The sequence below is a fragment of the Coregonus lavaretus genome (assembly GCF_964263955.1).
Source record: "Coregonus lavaretus genome assembly, chromosome: 1".
NCBI classification, from domain to species: Eukaryota; Metazoa; Chordata; class Actinopteri; order Salmoniformes; family Salmonidae; genus Coregonus; species Coregonus lavaretus.
In genome coordinates, this window is record NC_139988.1 from 88,477,702 (window position 1) to 88,495,959 (window position 18,258).

Below are 18,258 nucleotides of genomic sequence, written 5' to 3' on the forward strand. Positions count from 1 at the left end.
ACAGTTTTGAATGATGTACAGTGAGCGGATTTAAAAAATAGAAAATAAAACAACAGAAGCTTCAGGACATTTAGTGCTCTGAGAAAAAGGTCAGTGAAAAGCCACTCCCGTTATTTTAATAATGTGGCTTTACCACCACAACGCCCATGAGATTGTCTGAGATTTTGTGATGACACCGAAATGCAGAAGAACGTTCAAAACACTAACTTTGTTTTAGACTAGCTACCAGTCAGATTTGATACTAGTATCATTCTTTTGATTTATATTTGTTTTGGCCAAAAAAGTAGGATATTTTCTCTTAAACGCTGTTTTAAGCTGTGGCACCCTTGTGTATAGGATTTCTGTGGTTGCAACCACGCACGTCACCCCAGATCAGTTGAGGTTTGCCACCTTTGCATTAGGCATTTCCAACATCCATGGCAGGTCATGTGCCCCAATACATTAGCTCCGCTTCACCTGATGTTGAGGGGTGATTTTCTTTTCTATTTATTTTTTTACATCAACATTTCACATCTGACAAAAAGCTTCCTTGTTGCTTGGCCACTGAACTGCTTTACCATGTAAACCAGTGTTTCCACAGCACTGCATTACTGTAGAAGAGAAAGCAATAAACTTAAAACACAAATAATCATTGTTTCTGTTTTGTACCTTTGTAACGACCCAGGTTCACAATACAGCATTTTGCATTTTCTCAATGTGAACTTTATTTGTTTTTTTAACCCTTGATCAAAATACAATATAATACTCATTGACCTTAATATCTTATCTAATATGAACATTCTAATCAATTGCAATTTATACAACATGTGCTCCTCCATAAGATATTATATTCACCATGTAACCATGTGTTCCACATCTCAGCTTATATATGAGCATAGGCTTCTTCAGAGGCGTGCAAAGTTTAGAACGATGCAGATAGAAATGCAATGAATAGAGATGACCCGATTCCATACTCCACATAACAGGGAATCAGGTCAGGTCTATGCAGTACATTTCTATCCAAATGTTCTGTAAATTTCCACTTCTGAATAAGCTGCATATCTGTACTAAACACTTGTCCCTGACCCCTGACATTTCCAAGGGGGGCATTTCATGAAGCACAATCTGAGTTAGCCAGCTACATTTCCTAAACATTCAAAAACAATTGTGTATTTTCTAGTTCTTAACGATATCACATATAGTAACCTGGGGAGTTAGATCTGAAAGTTTATCGGAGTTCACTGTGCTTAGGGAAACACAACCCAGGTTGGTTGTCATTTAACCACAGTCATCCCTCCTCAACACCACAATACACAACGGTTTGGTTCACTAGCTAAGTAATTCCACGACGGGGTTTAGTTTTGCTTCGCTACATTACTATACACTGAATGTGGGTGACCTGACCAGAGCGGCTTTCTGCGCGAGAAAGAGAGCGCTCTTCCGCACAAGAGGATTTCACCTGTACGCTATTGAGATGCGCCCTACATGATGCCTAAGGGTTGGCGAGGGAAACGGAACATTCCATCGGAGCGAGCCTCGTATCAATGGCGAACGGCCCGTGCCACTGAAGAACATTACGTTTTTGGCTGAGCTGTACAGTATGTATAGTGTAACATGACTGTTGAGGCAGAGGTTGGGGGTTAGACACTCCTTTCCCACAGACAGATGCAGCACCGGCAACAAGTCAAGCAATCAATGTATATCTGACATGTTCAACTTGTGACGTCTTGCCAAGTGAGAGGTTTAATAGCTGGTGGCCATGCAGATTTGACCGACTGGCCGTAACTTCATCCACTTTGCAACGTGTGGCAGGTTGAGAAGAACTGTTTACTCTTGACTGCTGGAGGAGACGTTGTCGAGTGCGTCCATGGTAACATGTCCTAACTGCTGAAAACAGAACCGGTGTATAATAGCAGACTGATTTGAGATGTACACATGCATACATAATATATAATCCTACTGTACAGTTATTAGAGAACATTTGGAGTCATACTGTAAAATTGCATATTAAGAAAATAAAGCCACGTTTACACAATCGATCTGTGTTTCAGGGAACGACACTTTTGCATCATCAGACCCATTCATTTACAATGAGTTAAGGTGCCCACAGCATACTGAGAGATATGAGTGTCTCGCTCAGACGAGTCTGTCTCCATAAATCTGTACATTTTCTGACGACGTAGAGGTGAGAACACAAACGCCTGCATACAATACAGTCCACAATCCAAATAGATGACTCTTTTCATAACGTCATGAGCGGCACTTTCCAATATGTTTATTTGGTAACATCGATTTTCAAGTATACACTGTATATGGACACTAAACCGATTTTTTCCCTAGCACATAAAAAATATGAACGTTGTATATACGTTGAGCCAATTGAATGTCTTCAAGTTTAGCTGTCTGAAGACGGGAGGAAAATGCAGATGTTTTTATTGACATTGAACAGGGTGGTGACAAGTATTTGTGTATTATCGTATTGCACAGGGCGATTGGTTTTGAATATGGAATTGTCATGTTCTTTGGAACATGGAAACAAACAGCTTGTTACTATAGTAACTCTGCATCTGAGGGCTAAGATGTCATGCTTCGTGTGTCGCGGTGTACTGTTTCCCCCCACGGTGCGTGTGTCGCCGTGCAAAGTGTCCCCCGTCAGTCCACATACATGGGGGAGATGGGGGAGGCTGGGATCTGGTCCAGGATGCGACACACGTAGCTGGCCACGTCCACAAACCTCTCCTCGTACATCAGGATGAACGGGTGTTTCTGGGGGCCACAAACATTACCTCAGTCACATAGAAACTAGGTCAAGCTTTACTGTTGCCCACATAGCAGTCAATACACAGTGAAATCCACAAGCATAACATCAAGTCCTATCATAGAAAGACACACAAACTTACCAGGAGCTCCTTGTACTTGGGCCGTTTTGACTCATCCTTTGTGAGGCTGTAGAACAAGAGAAGAAGCAATTAGCAAGACGACAGAAACAGAAAATATGCCTTTTCACAACTCTACCAGGAGGGGGCAGCAAAAAACAATGCCGAATCCTCTAGGTGAGAGTCATTGTGCAGTAACATATCCACCGGAGGGAGGGGTAGACTGCTTTCACCAGAGGTGATACTCACCATAAATTGACAAAGTTGATGAACTTGGGGGAGAACTGTCTGTCCTCAGAGTTGCAGAGCTGTGGCGGCTCGCCCTTCACCACCTGAGTTAGCTGGTCAAACACGCTATTCCACTTGGGGTACGGGAATCTTCCGGTGGCCAACTCATACTGGACACACAGAGACACAGACCGCCATAAGACAAGGAGAAATGCAATTACTCATTGACTACCACCAACAACAAGGGTTTAGAAATAGTTAGATTGTGTGTATTTATTGTTATGTATTTAATGTATTTATTAGTGTACAGATTGTTATCAATAACAGTCATCCTCAATAACAGTGCAGCCAGGTTATAACATTTGTTTGGCAACATAGTAAAGCGGGTTTTTCTCCGGTCCCATTGGAGGGCATCAAATCAACGTATGAATTAAATAATAACCAGGGTGATCCCCAAACTCCACACGTCAGATCGGACGTCGTAGCCTTGTCTGGAAGCACTGGGGTCTATCCTCTCTGGCTGGGACACAGGAAAATAACAGAAACACAACTTAACCAACAGCACACTTAAATATGATATACCGGTTAATTCAGGAACCGAATCCTAGCTTCACATTTTAGTGAGATTTTCACACACAAAAAATGTACAGACTTACTGCCATGTAGGGCCTGCAGCCTGCATCTCTGGTCTTGGCTATGGAGTCCACCAGCTGGCCGCTGATGCCAAAGTCACACAGCTTGATGTTGCCGTTACGGTCCATGAGAATGTTGGAAGGTTTGATGTCTGCGAGCACACAAACATACAGCCGTTTTAGAGTTCATACACCAAACATAGCTGGAAGAATCATTTCTACAAATATGGCCAAACTCCAAAATATGTTATCTGACAACTTAAGACTTACCTCTGTGAATTATTTTCAAGTTTTCTTTTAAGTGGTTCAGTGCTTTAACGGTCTGTACAAAGAAACAAACAAAACAATTTCCTTACAATCTGTGACCTCCATCAACTGCATTATGTTAGAAACAGATTATATTCACAGAAAATAATATAATCACTCACTGCTAATGTAATTTTGCCTAATATTTCCTCTGGAATGACGTCATCTAACGAACAATATACATATTTGTAGAATTTGTCGAATGAGGTAGACATTAGTTCCATACATATCCAACAGTCGCCCTGAAAAGAGAGAGATTTCATTATTGATTATCATTTATTTATTATCATTCATTATATAAAACAATATATCCAGCCACCACCCAAACAAACATCTGAGAATAACTACCGCCCAAGGACTGAACCTCTCTAATGAGTTATTCTCACCTCTCTGAAGACAACCCAGTAGAACTGGACTATATAAAGACAGTCACTACTCCTAATACATAATATACAGTCAGTCTGTAGAACTGGACTATATAAAGACAGTCACTACTCCTAATACATAATATACAGTCAGTCTGTAGAACTGGACTATATAAAGACAGTCACTACTCCTAATACATAATATACAGTCAGTCTGTATAACTGGACTATATAAAGACAGTCACTACTCCTAATACATAATATACAGTCAGTCTGTAGAACTGGACTATATAAAGACAGTCACTACTCCTAATACATAATATACAGTCAGTCTGTATAACTGGACTATATAAAGACAGTCACTACTCCTAATACATAATATACAGTCAGTCTGTATAACTGGACTATATAAAGACAGTCACTACTCCTAATACATAATATACAGTCAGTCTGTAGAACTGGACTATATAAAGACAGTCACTACTCCTAATACATAATATACAGTCAGTCTGTAGAACTGGACTATATAAAGACAGTCACTACTCCTAATACATAATATACAGTCAGTCTGTAGAACTGGACTATATAAAGACAGTCACTACTCCTAATACATAATATACAGTCAGTCTGTATAACTGGACTATATAAAGACAGTCACTACTCCTAATACATAATATACAGTCAGTCTGTATAACTGGACTATATAAAGACAGTCACTACTCCTAATACATAATATACAGTCAGTCTGTATAACTGGACTATATAAAGACAGTCACTACTCCTAATACATAATATACAGTCAGTCTGTAGAACTGGACTATATAAAGACAGTCACTACTCCTAATACATAATATACAGTCAGTCTGTAGAACTGGACTATATAAAGACAGTCACTACTCCTAATACATAATATACAGTCAGTCTGTAGAACTGGACTATATAAAGACAGTCACTACTCCTAATACATAATATACAGTCAGTCTGTATAACTGGACTATATAAAGACAGTCACTACTCCTAATATATAATATACAGTCAGTCTGTAGAACTGGACTATATAAAGACAGTCACTACTCCTAATACATAATATACAGTCAGTCTGTAGAACTGGACTATATAAAGACAGTCACTACTCCTAATACATAATATACAGTCAGTCTGTATAACTGGACTATATAAAGACAGTCACTACTCCTAATTCATAATATACAGTCAGTCTGTATAACTGGACTATATAAAGACAGTCACTACTCCTAATACATAATATACAGTCAGTCTGTATAACTGGACTATATAAAGACAGTCACTACTCCTAATACATAATATACAGTCAGTCTGTAGAACTGGACTATATAAAGACAGTCACTACTCCTAATACATAATATACAGTCAGTCTGTATAACTGGACTATATAAAGACAGTCACTACTCCTAATACATAATATACAGTCAGTCTGTAGAACTGGACTATATAAAGACAGTCACTACTCCTAATACATAATATACAGTCAGTCTGTATAACTGGACTATATAAAGACAGTCACTACTCCTAATATATAATATACAGTCAGTCTGTAGAACTGGACTATATAAAGACAGTCACTACTCCTAATACATAATATACAGTCAGTCTGTAGAACTGGACTATATAAAGACAGTCACTACTCCTAATACATAATATTCAGTCAGTCTGTAGAACTGGACTATATAAAGACAGTCACTACTCCTAATACATAATATACAGTCAGTCTGTATAACTGGACTATATAAAGACAGTCACTACTCCTAATACATAATATACAGTCAGTCTGTATAACTGGACTATATAAAGACAGTCACTACTCCTAATACATAATATACAGTCAGTCTGTAGAACTGGACTATATAAAGACAGTCACTACTCCTAATACATAATATACAGTCAGTCTGTAGAACTGGACTATATAAAGACAGTCACTACTCCTAATACATAATATACAGTCAGTCTGTATAACTGGACTATATAAAGACAGTCACTACTCCTAATACATAATATACAGTCAGTCTGTATAACTGGACTATATAAAGACAGTCACTACTCCTAATACATAATATACAGTCAGTCTGTATAACTGGACTATATAAAGACAGTCACTACTCCTAATACATAATATACAGTCAGTCTGTATAACTGGACTATATAAAGACAGTCACTACTCCTAATACATAATATACAGTCAGTCTGTAGAACTGGACTATATAAAGACAGTCACTACTCCTAATACATAATATACAGTCAGTCTGTAGAACTGGACTATATAAAGACAGTCACTACTCCTAATACATAATATACAGTCAGTCTGTATAACTGGACTATATAAAGACAGTCACTACTCCTAATACATAATATACAGTCAGTCTGTATAACTGGACTATATAAAGACAGTCACTACTCCTAATATATAATATACAGTCAGTCTATATAACTGGACTATATAAAGACAGTCACTACTCCTAATACATTATATAGTCCAGTTCTACAGACTGACTGTATATTATGTATTAGGAGTAGTGACTGTCTTTATATAGTCCAGTTCTACAGACTGACTGTATATTAAGACAGTCACTACTCCTAATACATAATATACAGTCAGTCTGTATAACTTGACTATATAAAGACAGTCACTACTCCTAATACATAATATACAGTCAGTCTGTAGAACTGGACTATATAAAGACAGTCACTACTCCTAATACATAATATACAGTCAGTCTGTATAACTGGACTATATAAAGACAGTCACTACTCCTAATACATAATATACAGTCAGTCTGTAGAACTGGACTATATAAAGACAGTCACTACTCCTAATACATAATATACAGTCAGTCTGTAGAACTGGACTATATAAAGACAGTCACTACTCCTAATACATAATATACAGTCAGTCTGTAGAACTGGACTATATAAAGACAGTCACTACTCCTAATACATAATATACAGTCAGTCTGTAGAACTGGACTATATAAAGACAGTCACTACTCCTAATACATAATATTCAGTCAGTCTGTATAACTGGACTATATAAAGACAGTCACTACTCCTAATACATAATATTCAGTCAGTCTGTATAACTGGACTATATAAAGACAGTCACTACTCCTAATACATAATATACAGTCAGTCTGTATAACTGGACTATATAAAGACAGTCACTACTCCTAATACATAATATACAGTCAGTCTGTATAACTGGACTATATAAAGACAGTCACTACTCCTAATACATAATATACAGTCAGTCTGTAGAACTGGACTATATAAAGACAGTCACTACTCCTAATACATAATATACAGTCAGTCTGTATAACTGGACTATATAAAGACAGTCACTACTCCTAATACATAATATACAGTCAGTCTGTAGAACTGGACTATATAAAGACAGTCACTACTCCTAATACATAATATACAGTCAGTCTGTAGAACTGGACTATATAAAGACAGTCACTACTCCTAATACATAATATACAGTCAGTCTGTAGAACTGGACTATATAAAGACAGTCACTACTCCTAATACATAATATTCAGTCAGTCTGTATAACTGGACGATATATACTGAACTTACATACACAATATATACAAAAGTATGTGGACACCCCTTCAAATTAGGGGATTCGGCCACTTCAGCCACACCCGTTGCTGACAGGTACATAAAATCGAGCACACCGCCATGCAATCTCCATAGACAAACATTGGCAGTAGAATGGCCTTACTGAAGAGCTCAGTGACTTTCAACGTGGCACCGTCATAGGATGCCACCTTTCCAACAAGTCAGTTTGTCAAATTTCTGCCCTGCTAGAGCTGCCCCGGTCAACTGTAAGTGCTGTTAGTGTGAAGTAGAAACATCTAGGAGCAACAACGGCTCAGCCACAAAGTGGTAGGCCACACAAGCTCACAGAACGGGACCGCCGAGTGCTGAAGCGCGTAAAAATCGTCTGTCCTCGGTTGCAACACTCACTACAGTTCCAAACTGCCTCTGAAAGCAACGTCAGCACAAGAACTGTTCGTCAGGAGGTTAATGAAATGGGTTTCCATGGCCGAGTAGCCACACACAAGCCTAAGATCACCATGCACAATGCCAAGCGTCGGCTAGAGTGGTGTAAAGCTCGCCGCCATTGGACTCTGGAGCAGTGGAAACGCGTTCTCTGGAGTGATGAATCACGCTTCACCATCTGGCAGTCCGACGGACTAATCTGGGTTTGGCAGATGCCAGGAGAATGCTACCTGCCCCAATGCATAGTGCCAACTGTAAAGTTTGGTGGAGGAGGAATAATGGTCTGTGGCTGTTTTTCATGGTTCGGGCTAGGCCCCTTAGTTCCAGTGAAGGGAAATCTTAACGCTACAGCATACAACGATTTCTAGACGATTCTGTGCTTCCAACTTTGTGGCAACAGTTTGAGGAAGGCCCTTTCCTGTTTCAGCATTACAATGCACCCCGTGCACAAAGCGAGGTCCATACAGAAATGGTTTGTCGAGATCGGTGTGGAAGAACTTGACTGGCCTAAATAGAGCCCTGACCTCAACCCCATCAAACACCTTTGGGATGATTTGGACAGCTAACTGCGAGCCAGGCCTAATCGCCCAACATCAGTGCCCGACCTCACTAATGCTTTTGTGGCTGAATGGAAGCAAGTCCCCACAGCAATGTTCCAACATCTAGTGGAAAGCCATCCCAGAAGAGTGGAGGCTATTATTGCAGCAAAGGGGGGACCAACTCCATATTAATGCCCATGATTTTTGAATGAGATGTTCGACGAGCAGGTGTCCACATACTTTTGGTCATGTAGTGTATAAACGCAACATGCAACAATTTCAATGATTTTACTGAGTTACAGTTCATATAAGGAAATCAGTCAATTGAAATAAATAAATTAGGCCCTAATCTATGGATTTCACATGACTGGGCAGGGAAGCACCCACTGTGGAGCCAGAGCCAGACCCAGCCAGTCAGAATGAGTTCTTCCCCACAAAAGGGAAATTGCTCCCAAGGATGAACCAGACTTGTGGAGGTCTACAATTTTGTTTCTGAGGTCTTGGCTGATTTCTTTTTATTTTCCCATGATGTCAAGCAAAGAGGCACTGGGTTTGAAGGTAGGCCTTGAAATACATCCACAGGTACACCTCCAATTGACTCAAATGATGTCAATTAGCCTATCAGAAGCTTCTAAAGCCATGACATCATTTTCTGGAATTTTCCAAGCTGTTTAAAGGCACAGTCAACTTAGTGTATGTAAACTTCTGACCCACTGGAATTGTGATACAGTGAATTATAAGTGAAATAATCTGTCTGTAAACAATTGTTGGAAAAATTACTTGCGTCATGCACAAAGTAGATGTCCTAACCGACTTGCCAAAAGTATAGTTTGTTAACAAGAAATTTGTGGAGTGGTTAAAAAATGAGTTTTAATGACTCCAACCTAAGTGCAAGTAAACTTCCGACTTCAACTGTATATACTAGGCGGTGTCAGAGGAAGGCCCTAAAAATTGCCAAAGACCACCCAAGTCATAGACTGTTCTCTCTGCTACCGCACGGCAAGCAGTACCGGAGTGCCAAGTCTAGGTCCAAAAGGCTTCTTAACAGTTTCTACCCCCAAGCCATAAGACTCCTGAACAGCTAATCATGGCTACCCGGACTATTGGCACTGCCCCCACCCCCACCCCATCTTTTACGCTGCTGCTACTCTGTTTATTATCTATGCATAGTCACTTTAACTCTACCCACATGTACATATTACCTCAATTACCTCGACTAACCGGTGACCCCGCACATTGACTCTGTACCGGTACCCCCCTGTATATATAGCCTCCCTACTGTTATCACACATTGACTCTGTACCGGTACCCCCTGTATATAACCTCCCTACTGTTATTACACATTGACTCTGTACCGGTACCCCCTGTATATAACCTCCCTACTGTTATTACACATTGACTCTGTACCGGTACCCCCTGTATATAGCCTCTCTACTGTTATTTTACTGCTGCTTTTTAATTATTTTTTACATAACACTTGTTATTCTTCAAACTGCATTGTTGGTTAAGGGCCTGTCAGTAAGCATTTCACTGTATTCGGCGCATGTGACAAATAAGATTTGATTTGATTATCTATCCTGTTGCCTATTCACTTTATTCCTACCCAAATGTACATAGCGACCTCAATCGACTCAGTACTGGTACCCCATGTACTGTATATAGCCAAGTTTTCGTTACTCATTGTGGATTTATTCCTCATGTTATTATCTTTCTATTATTTTTTCTGCGTTGTTGGGAAGGGCCCGTAAGTAAGCATTTCACTGTTAGACTACACCTGTTGTTTACGAAGCGTGTGACAAATCAAAATGTGATTTGACAGTGTCACCTCTCTGAAGAGAGCTCCATAGAACTGGACGATGTAGAGACAGTCGCTACTCCTCATCACCACGTCTAGATCCATCAGCAGCTGCTTCTGTTCCTTCTCCTCCACCGTGGAGCGAATCCTCTGGGGGGGGGGGACGACATGTGTTCAGCAGAAATAGAGGAAACTATCAACAGCTTAGAGATCAGTTTATAGTCGTCACCTGATGAAGACGTCTACCATCCACCAAGACAATATTTGACCAGGTCTCATACTTATGAGATGTGAACCTTTTTTGTTGTTGTATTTACCCCCTTTTTCTCCCCCAATTTTGTGATATCCAATTGTGATCCAATTACGATCTTGTCTCATTGCTGCAACTCCCCAACGGGCTCGGGAGAGGCGAAGGTCGAGTCATGCGTCCTCCGAAACATGACGCGCCAAACCGCGCTCCTTAACACCCGCCCGCTTAACCCGGAAGCCAGGTGCACCAATGTATCGGAGGAAACACCGTTCAATTGACGACCGAGGTCAGCCTGCAGGCGCCCGGCCCGCCACAAGGAGTCGCTAGAGCGCGATGAGCCAAGTAAAGCCCCCCCCCCCCCGGCCAAACCCTCCCCTAACCCGGACGACGTTGGGCCAATTATGCGCCGCCCTATGGGACTCCCGGTCACGGCCAGTTGTGACACAGCCCGGGGTCGAACCCGGGTCTGTAGTGACGCCTCAAAAGTGCTGCGATGCAGTGCCTTAGACCGCCACTTGGGAGGTGCCACTCTTAAATCAAACTGTCACACGTCTCCCATAAACATCAATCCGATTTACGAGGTGCATAGACTACAGTATATCAACGTTAGTATTCCACTTGGACTGTCTCAGTCGGTGAGGATGAGAGCAGCTGGTGCGGTCACCTTGACGGCCATGATCTGTCCGCTGGGTTTGTGCTGCATCTTGTTGACGGAGCCGTAGGCCCCTCGCCCGATCTCCCCCAGGTCCCTCAGGTCCTCGGCCGTGAAGTCACAGGCATTCTCCGTAGAAATCTTCAGCTTCCCCGACGACTCGATACTGTGCGTCCTCATACGCTCTCTGTAGAGGAGGAAGGGGAGGGAGAGGAGGAAGGGGAGGGAGAGGAGGAAGCGTAAAAGAGGAATAGAGAAGGAGGAGGAAGGGATATAGAGGAGAGGGAGAGAGAGAATGAAGAAGAGTGTATGGGGCAGAGAGGGGAGCACATCATACACACGAGGAAGTGATTTCTAACCCTTATTTAGACATTTAGAGGACACCTCCTTTACAATCTCAACGTCTTGGTTTTTTCCTCGATAGCAGAGCAGACCATACTGAAGACGCTGACCAATCCTGCACAGCCATTTTACTGTATTCTCAGAGCTGTCTAAAACCCTTTCCTTCACACAGACAGTACCCTACCGTGTGCACCTACAGACTGTGTGAAGATGACCTTTCTCTACAACAATAAAGCTTAGCCAACAGAAATACATAACCTAACTACGATAAGTTAGAAGCTTAGACTAGGACTATCAGGGCTCGACAACCCCTTGAAAACAGCCCTCTTGCTGACAATCAGACTAGCACTAAGGTAAGTGGGCATTTTCTGACCCGCTCTCCACAGCACTTACATATGTGGGTTCTGGAAGGAGGGAGCGGTTGAAGGTGAGGGGTTGAGGGGCAATCTGGTAGCTGGCTTCACTGGAGGGTTGGCGAAGTTCAGCTTCAGGGCTTTACGTTTACCTGGCAGATAGAGAGGAGGAAACAGTTCGTACACAGCACATGCTGGTTAGGGTGAGGGGACAAGAGAGAGCAGGTGGATGGGACATGGAATCAGAATTATATGGGGATGGAACCGAACAGATAAGGAAACCGTTTTCAGTATCCCATGGACTGTTTCATAAAGTGAGCCCAATAACCACGTTTCCATCCAGTTTTCACGCGAGTAAAGTCGTACCGTATTATTATTTTTTTAATCACGAGAGATGGGATGGAAACAGGACGTTTCTGTATAATTTTATAAATGCCGACAGATAATTTGTTCGTTTGACATGGTGGGATGTTTTTGTGTCAGTAAAATTAATTATGCGAGAAATGGCGGTGGAAATGCCTTTATGTGCAAATATTGATATAAAAACCATCATATCAAAGTAAACTTGGAATCACGCGACGATATGGTGTGTTGTCCTTCCACTTCGACTAACCATGCAGTTTATTAGGCTTCAGATGAAATAAGTTATGATGAACTTAACAGGGTGGTGAAAGTGCACGGTGATGAGCTTGATGCTCCTTTCCAATAAATATCGAGGGTCTAATTCTGGTGACATTATTAATCGACTGCCTTTTGACAGTCTTATCCATAATAATCTCATCATGTAGACTAGCCTAACCGCACTGTATCTGCGAGCTGCTGGCTAGAGCGCACATGCTGCCAGGAACAAAGGAGGCTCATTTGCTATTTAACACATTTGCTATTTGTGACAAAACTAAATCGGTAGAGTTGAAAAAGAGATGGAAACACATTGAATTTTAGATTTGTATTCGGTACATGAAAACTTAAGCAAAAAGTACATTTTGTGTGCACTACGGCATCACACACTGATATTTATCCATTTGGTGGAAACACACCGCTGGTGGGGAATTTTAGAATATTCACATGAAAATCTGTCACCAATTGGATGGAAACCTAGCTAGTGAGAACCCTTTCAATAAAAACTAGTAAGCCACAAACCCCACTAAGTCATGTAACCAGGAGAAGTCGCTGAGAGTAAGTTGAGTTTCAGTGTAAATGAAGTGTGAATTTCTGTAAATTAAAGTACTAGTGACTGGAAAATAATAATTATAGCTATATCAATGTGTCATTACCCCATGCTCAGAGAGAGACAGTACTTTTCAGGCTTGGATTTTGCCAGAACACAAACATGATGCATTATAAACACAAGCAAAGTGCCCACAAACACAGGGGTTCCCAATTGCCATGGAAATGCAGACACAACGGCCTGTGTCAATATTGAATTACAAGTACAACATTAACCCAGCATGATTTGATTGCAGTGCACACCTGCATGCATTGGGAACCCCTTCAAGACATTCCCATAGTTTGTTGTCATTGTGCAGTGGCTGAAGTACTAGACTTGTCAAAGAGGACACCTACCAACAGCCTCAAACATTATACGACTTCCAAACGAGACAGCAAGGTATCAACTATTCTGCACTAGCATAGCACATATCTTTTGACTCTTTAAGAAGTGCTTAATGTTTCTGTTTTTCTATCATGGTCTTTTATCAGGCTGTACAGCGCATTCGGAAAGTATTCAGACCCCTTGACTTTTGCCACATTTTGTTACGTTACAGCCTTATTCTTAAATGGATTAAATTGTTTTTTCCCCCTCATCAATCTACACACAATAACGCATATTTTGTGCAAATGTATAATTTTTTAAAAACTGAAATATCACATTTACAAAAGTATTCAGACCCTTTAATCAGTACTTTGTTTAAGCACCTTTGGCAGCAATTACAGCCTCGAGTCTTCTTGGGTATGACGCTACAAGTTTCGCACACCTGTATTTGGGAGTTTCTCCCATTCTTCTCTGCAGATCCTCTCCAGCTCTGTCAGGTTGGATGGGGAGCGTCGCTGCACAGCTATTTTCAGGTCTTTCCAGAGATGTTCGATCGGGTTCAAGTCCGTGCTCTGGCTGGGTCACTCAAGGACATTCAGAGACATGTCCCGAAGCCACTCCAGCGTTGTCTTGGCTGTGTGCTTAGGGTCGTTGTCCTGTTGGAAGGTGAACCTTCACCCCAGTCTGAGGTCCTGAGCGCTCTGGAGCAGGTTTTCATCAAGGATCTCTCTGTATTTTGCTCCGTTCATCTTTCCCTCGATCCTAATTAGTTTCTCAGTCCTTGCTGCTGAAAAACATCCCCACAGTATGATGCTGCCACCACCATGCTTAACCGTAGGGATGATGCCAGGTTTCCTCCAGACGTGACGCTTGGCATTCAGGCCAAAGAGTTTAATCTTGGTTTCATCAGACCAGAGAATCTTGTTTCTCATGGTCTGATTGTACTTTAGGTCCCTTCTGGCAAACTCTAAGCGGGCTGTCATGTGCTTTTTACTGAGGAGTGGCTTCTGTCTGGCCACTCTACCATAAAGGCCTGATTGGTGGAGTGCTGTAAAGATGGTTGTCCTTCTGGAAGGTTCTCCCATCTCCGCAGAGGAACTCTGGAGCTCTGTCAGACTGACCATCGGGTTCTTGGTCACCTCCCTGACCAAGGCCCTTCTACCCCGATTGCTCAGTTTGGCCGGGTGGCCAGCTCTAGGAAGAGTCTTGGTGGTTCCAAACTTCTTCCATTTAAGAATGATGGAGGCCACTGTTCTTGGGGACCTTCAATTCTGCATAAATGTTTTGGTACCCTTCCCCAGATCGGTGCCTCAACACAATCCTGTCTTGGAGCTCTACGGACAATTCCTTCGACCTCATGGGTTGGTTTTTGCTCTGACATGCACTGTCAACTGTCGGACCTTATATAGACAGGTGTGTGCCTTTCCAAATCATGTCCAATCAATTGAATTTACCACAGGTGGACTCCAAGTTGTCGAAACATCTCAAGGATGATCAATGGAAACAGGATGCACCTGAGCTCAATTTCGAGTCTCATAGCAAAGGGTCTGAATACTTATGTAAATAAAGTATTTCTGTTTTCTATTTTTTATACATTTGCAAAACATTCTAAAATCTGTTTTGGCTTTGCCATTATGGGGTATTGTGTGTAGATTGCTGAGGGGAAAAATAAATAATTGTATCCATTTTAGAATAAGGCTGTAACGTAACAAAATGTAGAAAAAGGGGAAGGGGTCTGAATACTTTCCGAGTGCACTGTATATAACAGAATAACTGTTAAGTATTCCACTAGATGATCATGTTGAGGATGAGATGGGAGCGTGGGGTCTTCTTTGACATCCACAGTACAGTGGCCTACAGAGCTCAATCAGAGGTGCAGTACTAATGGTCCCTTTAACCATTATGCCCAGATGTAAATGGGTCCTAACCCAAACTAACGCTCCACCTTGGATTAGATTAGTCAACACAGAACAGAGAACAGTGGACAGACCGCCCCACTAGCAGAGAATCACACAGGCTGTATCTCAATAGTCTAGAGTGGCTTCAACTCCTCGTCTCCTCCCTCACCTACCTTGTCTCCTCTCCTTCACGGCTCTGCCAACACATACTAGGTAAAAGAGATATGGTCAATACCAACCAAGTATTTGCTTTTACCTGTCCAGTCATTGCAGATGGAGGAAAGGAGACAAGGAGAGGAAGCCACTTCAGACTATTTGGGATGCACCCACAGAGAGACAGAAAGGGTTGGTGTGATACGAGAGCGTTAATGCTTACTTTGGGGCACTCCAGACAGGCTTATCTGAAACCCTAAAGTAAAGAAAATACATTTTACTACATTTCGGCTTTTTGCTTTTCTACTCTAAAACGTTGGGAGTTTTCCAATAGGTTAGAAAATCTGGTTATCCCTGTGATTAGGAATTAAGCCAGTTAAATTTAGAGAGAGAGAGAGAAATTTAGAGAGAGATATCTTCCTGTTGTGTGGTCACTATATAACCTGGATGGAAGTAATCAATGTACTATGACTGTGCAACCCTAGCTTTCAAGGGTTATGTTATTTATGTGTATTTATGGGTACCCTACACATAGTTGTCAAAGATATTGGGCCTCATATACAATAATATGTTTAGTTCAGTAGCTATGGAATGGTGGGGAAATCTCTAACCTCTACCAATTAATGGAAACACTCAATGTACTACAGAATAGGAAACCAATGAGGACATCAAACACAAAAGGGAAACGGGGAACGAAACAATGATGAATCATATTCCACTATGATCAACAGAATATCACATCAACCTAGTAATATCCTACTGAAATCCTTTATTTTTTTATTTTTTTTAAATAGTACCTGTTTCGTTTTGACACCTCCAGCACGTGTTGGTTTCTGAAACGTTTAAATAAAAGAGTTGAAGCTGGACATTTCAGACAGATACACACAAAGTACAAAGTAGATAGCACTAACACTGATCACAACATATAATACGATGGTGTCAATCAAAATATACCACTGACAGTTAACATTTCGATGCCCAATTATGCCTCATTGATTCCGAGGTAAAAATATATATATAGAAAACAAAATCATTTAATCGTTATTATCTACATAATTAATGTACTAACAATACAGTAGTAAATACGTAGGTTTTGTGAAAGGGGAAACATCAATTTCTCAATCTGGTACTAGGCCTTGGGTTTAGTGGTGCATGCAGCAGCTAACATCGATTGATGGAAACTCAATTGCAGTGGAACGTCCGTAACTACTATGTAACACTTTTCAGATGGCGCGTTTACATATCAGCGACTGTAACATTGTTACAATACATCGCGCAGAAAATTACAATGTTGCAACAAATGGCCGAGGCACTACATTTAGCAGGATATATAGTTAGCCACACTGAATCTCTGCTATGTAGCTTAGCCTCGGGGCAATGGTAGTTAGGCTAGCCAAGTCATGTTTTCCAACAGCTAAATAGCTCTGATCAAGTAGAAAATCGACATTTAGGGCATCTGCTCTAACCTTGCATGCTGCTGACGGTGGTCATGTGTTGTGTTTGCGGGTGATGGTGGTGCGAGGTGGATCCTGCAATGTTGCTGTTGCCGCTGGAGGTTGTTGAGTTGCTGTTGGAACTGGGAGTCGCCATTGTTGTGTTCGATTCCAGCAGCGCTGAGGCTGCAATGCAGGCACAGCAAACTTCGCCCTCTCTCTCTCCACACCGGACACTGCGCCAGCGAACGCAGCACAGCATACGACGGCCACGTCTATGGATGGGCTATGGACCGCCCCGGCCCAGTCACGGAAGTCTGTGCGTAACAAGTTACGCCAGAAAGGGATGGGGTTTCCATTGGGCTGGTATGGGACGCCAAGCTTCATGTTTGAGTACTGCACATATTGTATTGGCTACTGGAGCCACCATTTTTTTAGTTGACGAATTTAGTTGATGTGGCTAGAGGGAACGCTATGTACATTAATACTTTATTGAATAGGGGTAATGGAGACATTGTAAGGTTGACCCAGCAGTAGACCCAGCAGTAGAGGGATTGTAAGTAGGCTAATGCGTGAGCAGGATGCGGACTGGCCATCTGGCATTTGCCCGAAATGCCAGATGGGCTGGCCCATTTTTTGCCCAGTGGGCCTGTCTAACTAATTGTTTTGTGTGCAAAATGATCATTATCCAGTTAATAATGGGGGCCTCAAGAAAGAAAAATGGTCAGGTGTTGGGGCCTCAAGGAAAAAAATGGAAGGTAAATAATGGACTGGTGTGTTATTCTGCGTTCATAACATGTGGGAAACTTGGAAATACGACTTTTAAAACTGGGAGCAACGAGTTGGTGGCGTTCACGTTCTTTGAACTCGCTGAGAACACGATTGGCT

At 41.6% G+C, this 18,258-nt stretch overlaps 1 protein-coding gene across 4 annotated transcripts; it reads right to left on the reverse strand.

Annotated features, from left to right (window-relative positions):
• Nucleotides 1-683: 683 nt before the first annotated feature.
• Nucleotides 684-17,674, reverse strand: LOC311130707 (dual specificity mitogen-activated protein kinase kinase 4-like). Of its 4 annotated transcripts, XM_084163496.1 has the most exons (14): nt 17,404-17,619; nt 16,735-16,770; nt 16,161-16,193; nt 12,396-12,507; nt 11,673-11,847; nt 10,789-10,908; nt 4,144-4,263; nt 3,986-4,037; nt 3,740-3,867; nt 3,526-3,603; nt 3,105-3,253; nt 2,880-2,925; nt 2,645-2,745; nt 684-1,863 (listed from the first exon to the last, which is right to left on the reverse strand). In XM_084163496.1, the coding sequence occupies exons 1-14, from the start codon at nt 17,525-17,527 to the stop codon at nt 1,860-1,862; spliced, it is 1,278 nt and encodes a 425-aa protein (XP_084019622.1). In that variant the 5' UTR covers nt 17,528-17,619; the 3' UTR covers nt 684-1,859. The 4 variants fall into 4 exon arrangements, with proteins under 4 accessions (XP_084019622.1, XP_084019624.1, XP_084019625.1 ...); XM_084163498.1 differs by lacking the exon at nt 16,161-16,193 and having other exon boundaries at nt 17,404-17,614; XM_084163499.1 differs by lacking the exon at nt 684-1,863 and having other exon boundaries at nt 2,230-2,745.
• Between the last annotated feature and the right edge of the window lie 584 nt (nt 17,675-18,258).

Excerpts from the sequence above, each read along its gene's own strand:
- LOC311130707 (XM_084163497.1), bottom strand. The coding sequence starts at position 17,632 with ATGCTGTGCTGCGTTCGCTGGCGCAGTGTCCGGTGTGGAGAGAGAGAG. Across the intron at positions 11,848-12,395 it reads TCCTTCCAGAACCCACATAT|AGAGCGTATGAGGACGCACA; the intron begins GTAAGTGCTGTG and ends CCTCCTCTACAG. Across the intron at positions 4,038-4,143 it reads TAGGCAAAATTACATTAGCA|ACCGTTAAAGCACTGAACCA; the intron begins GTGAGTGATTAT and ends TTCTTTGTACAG.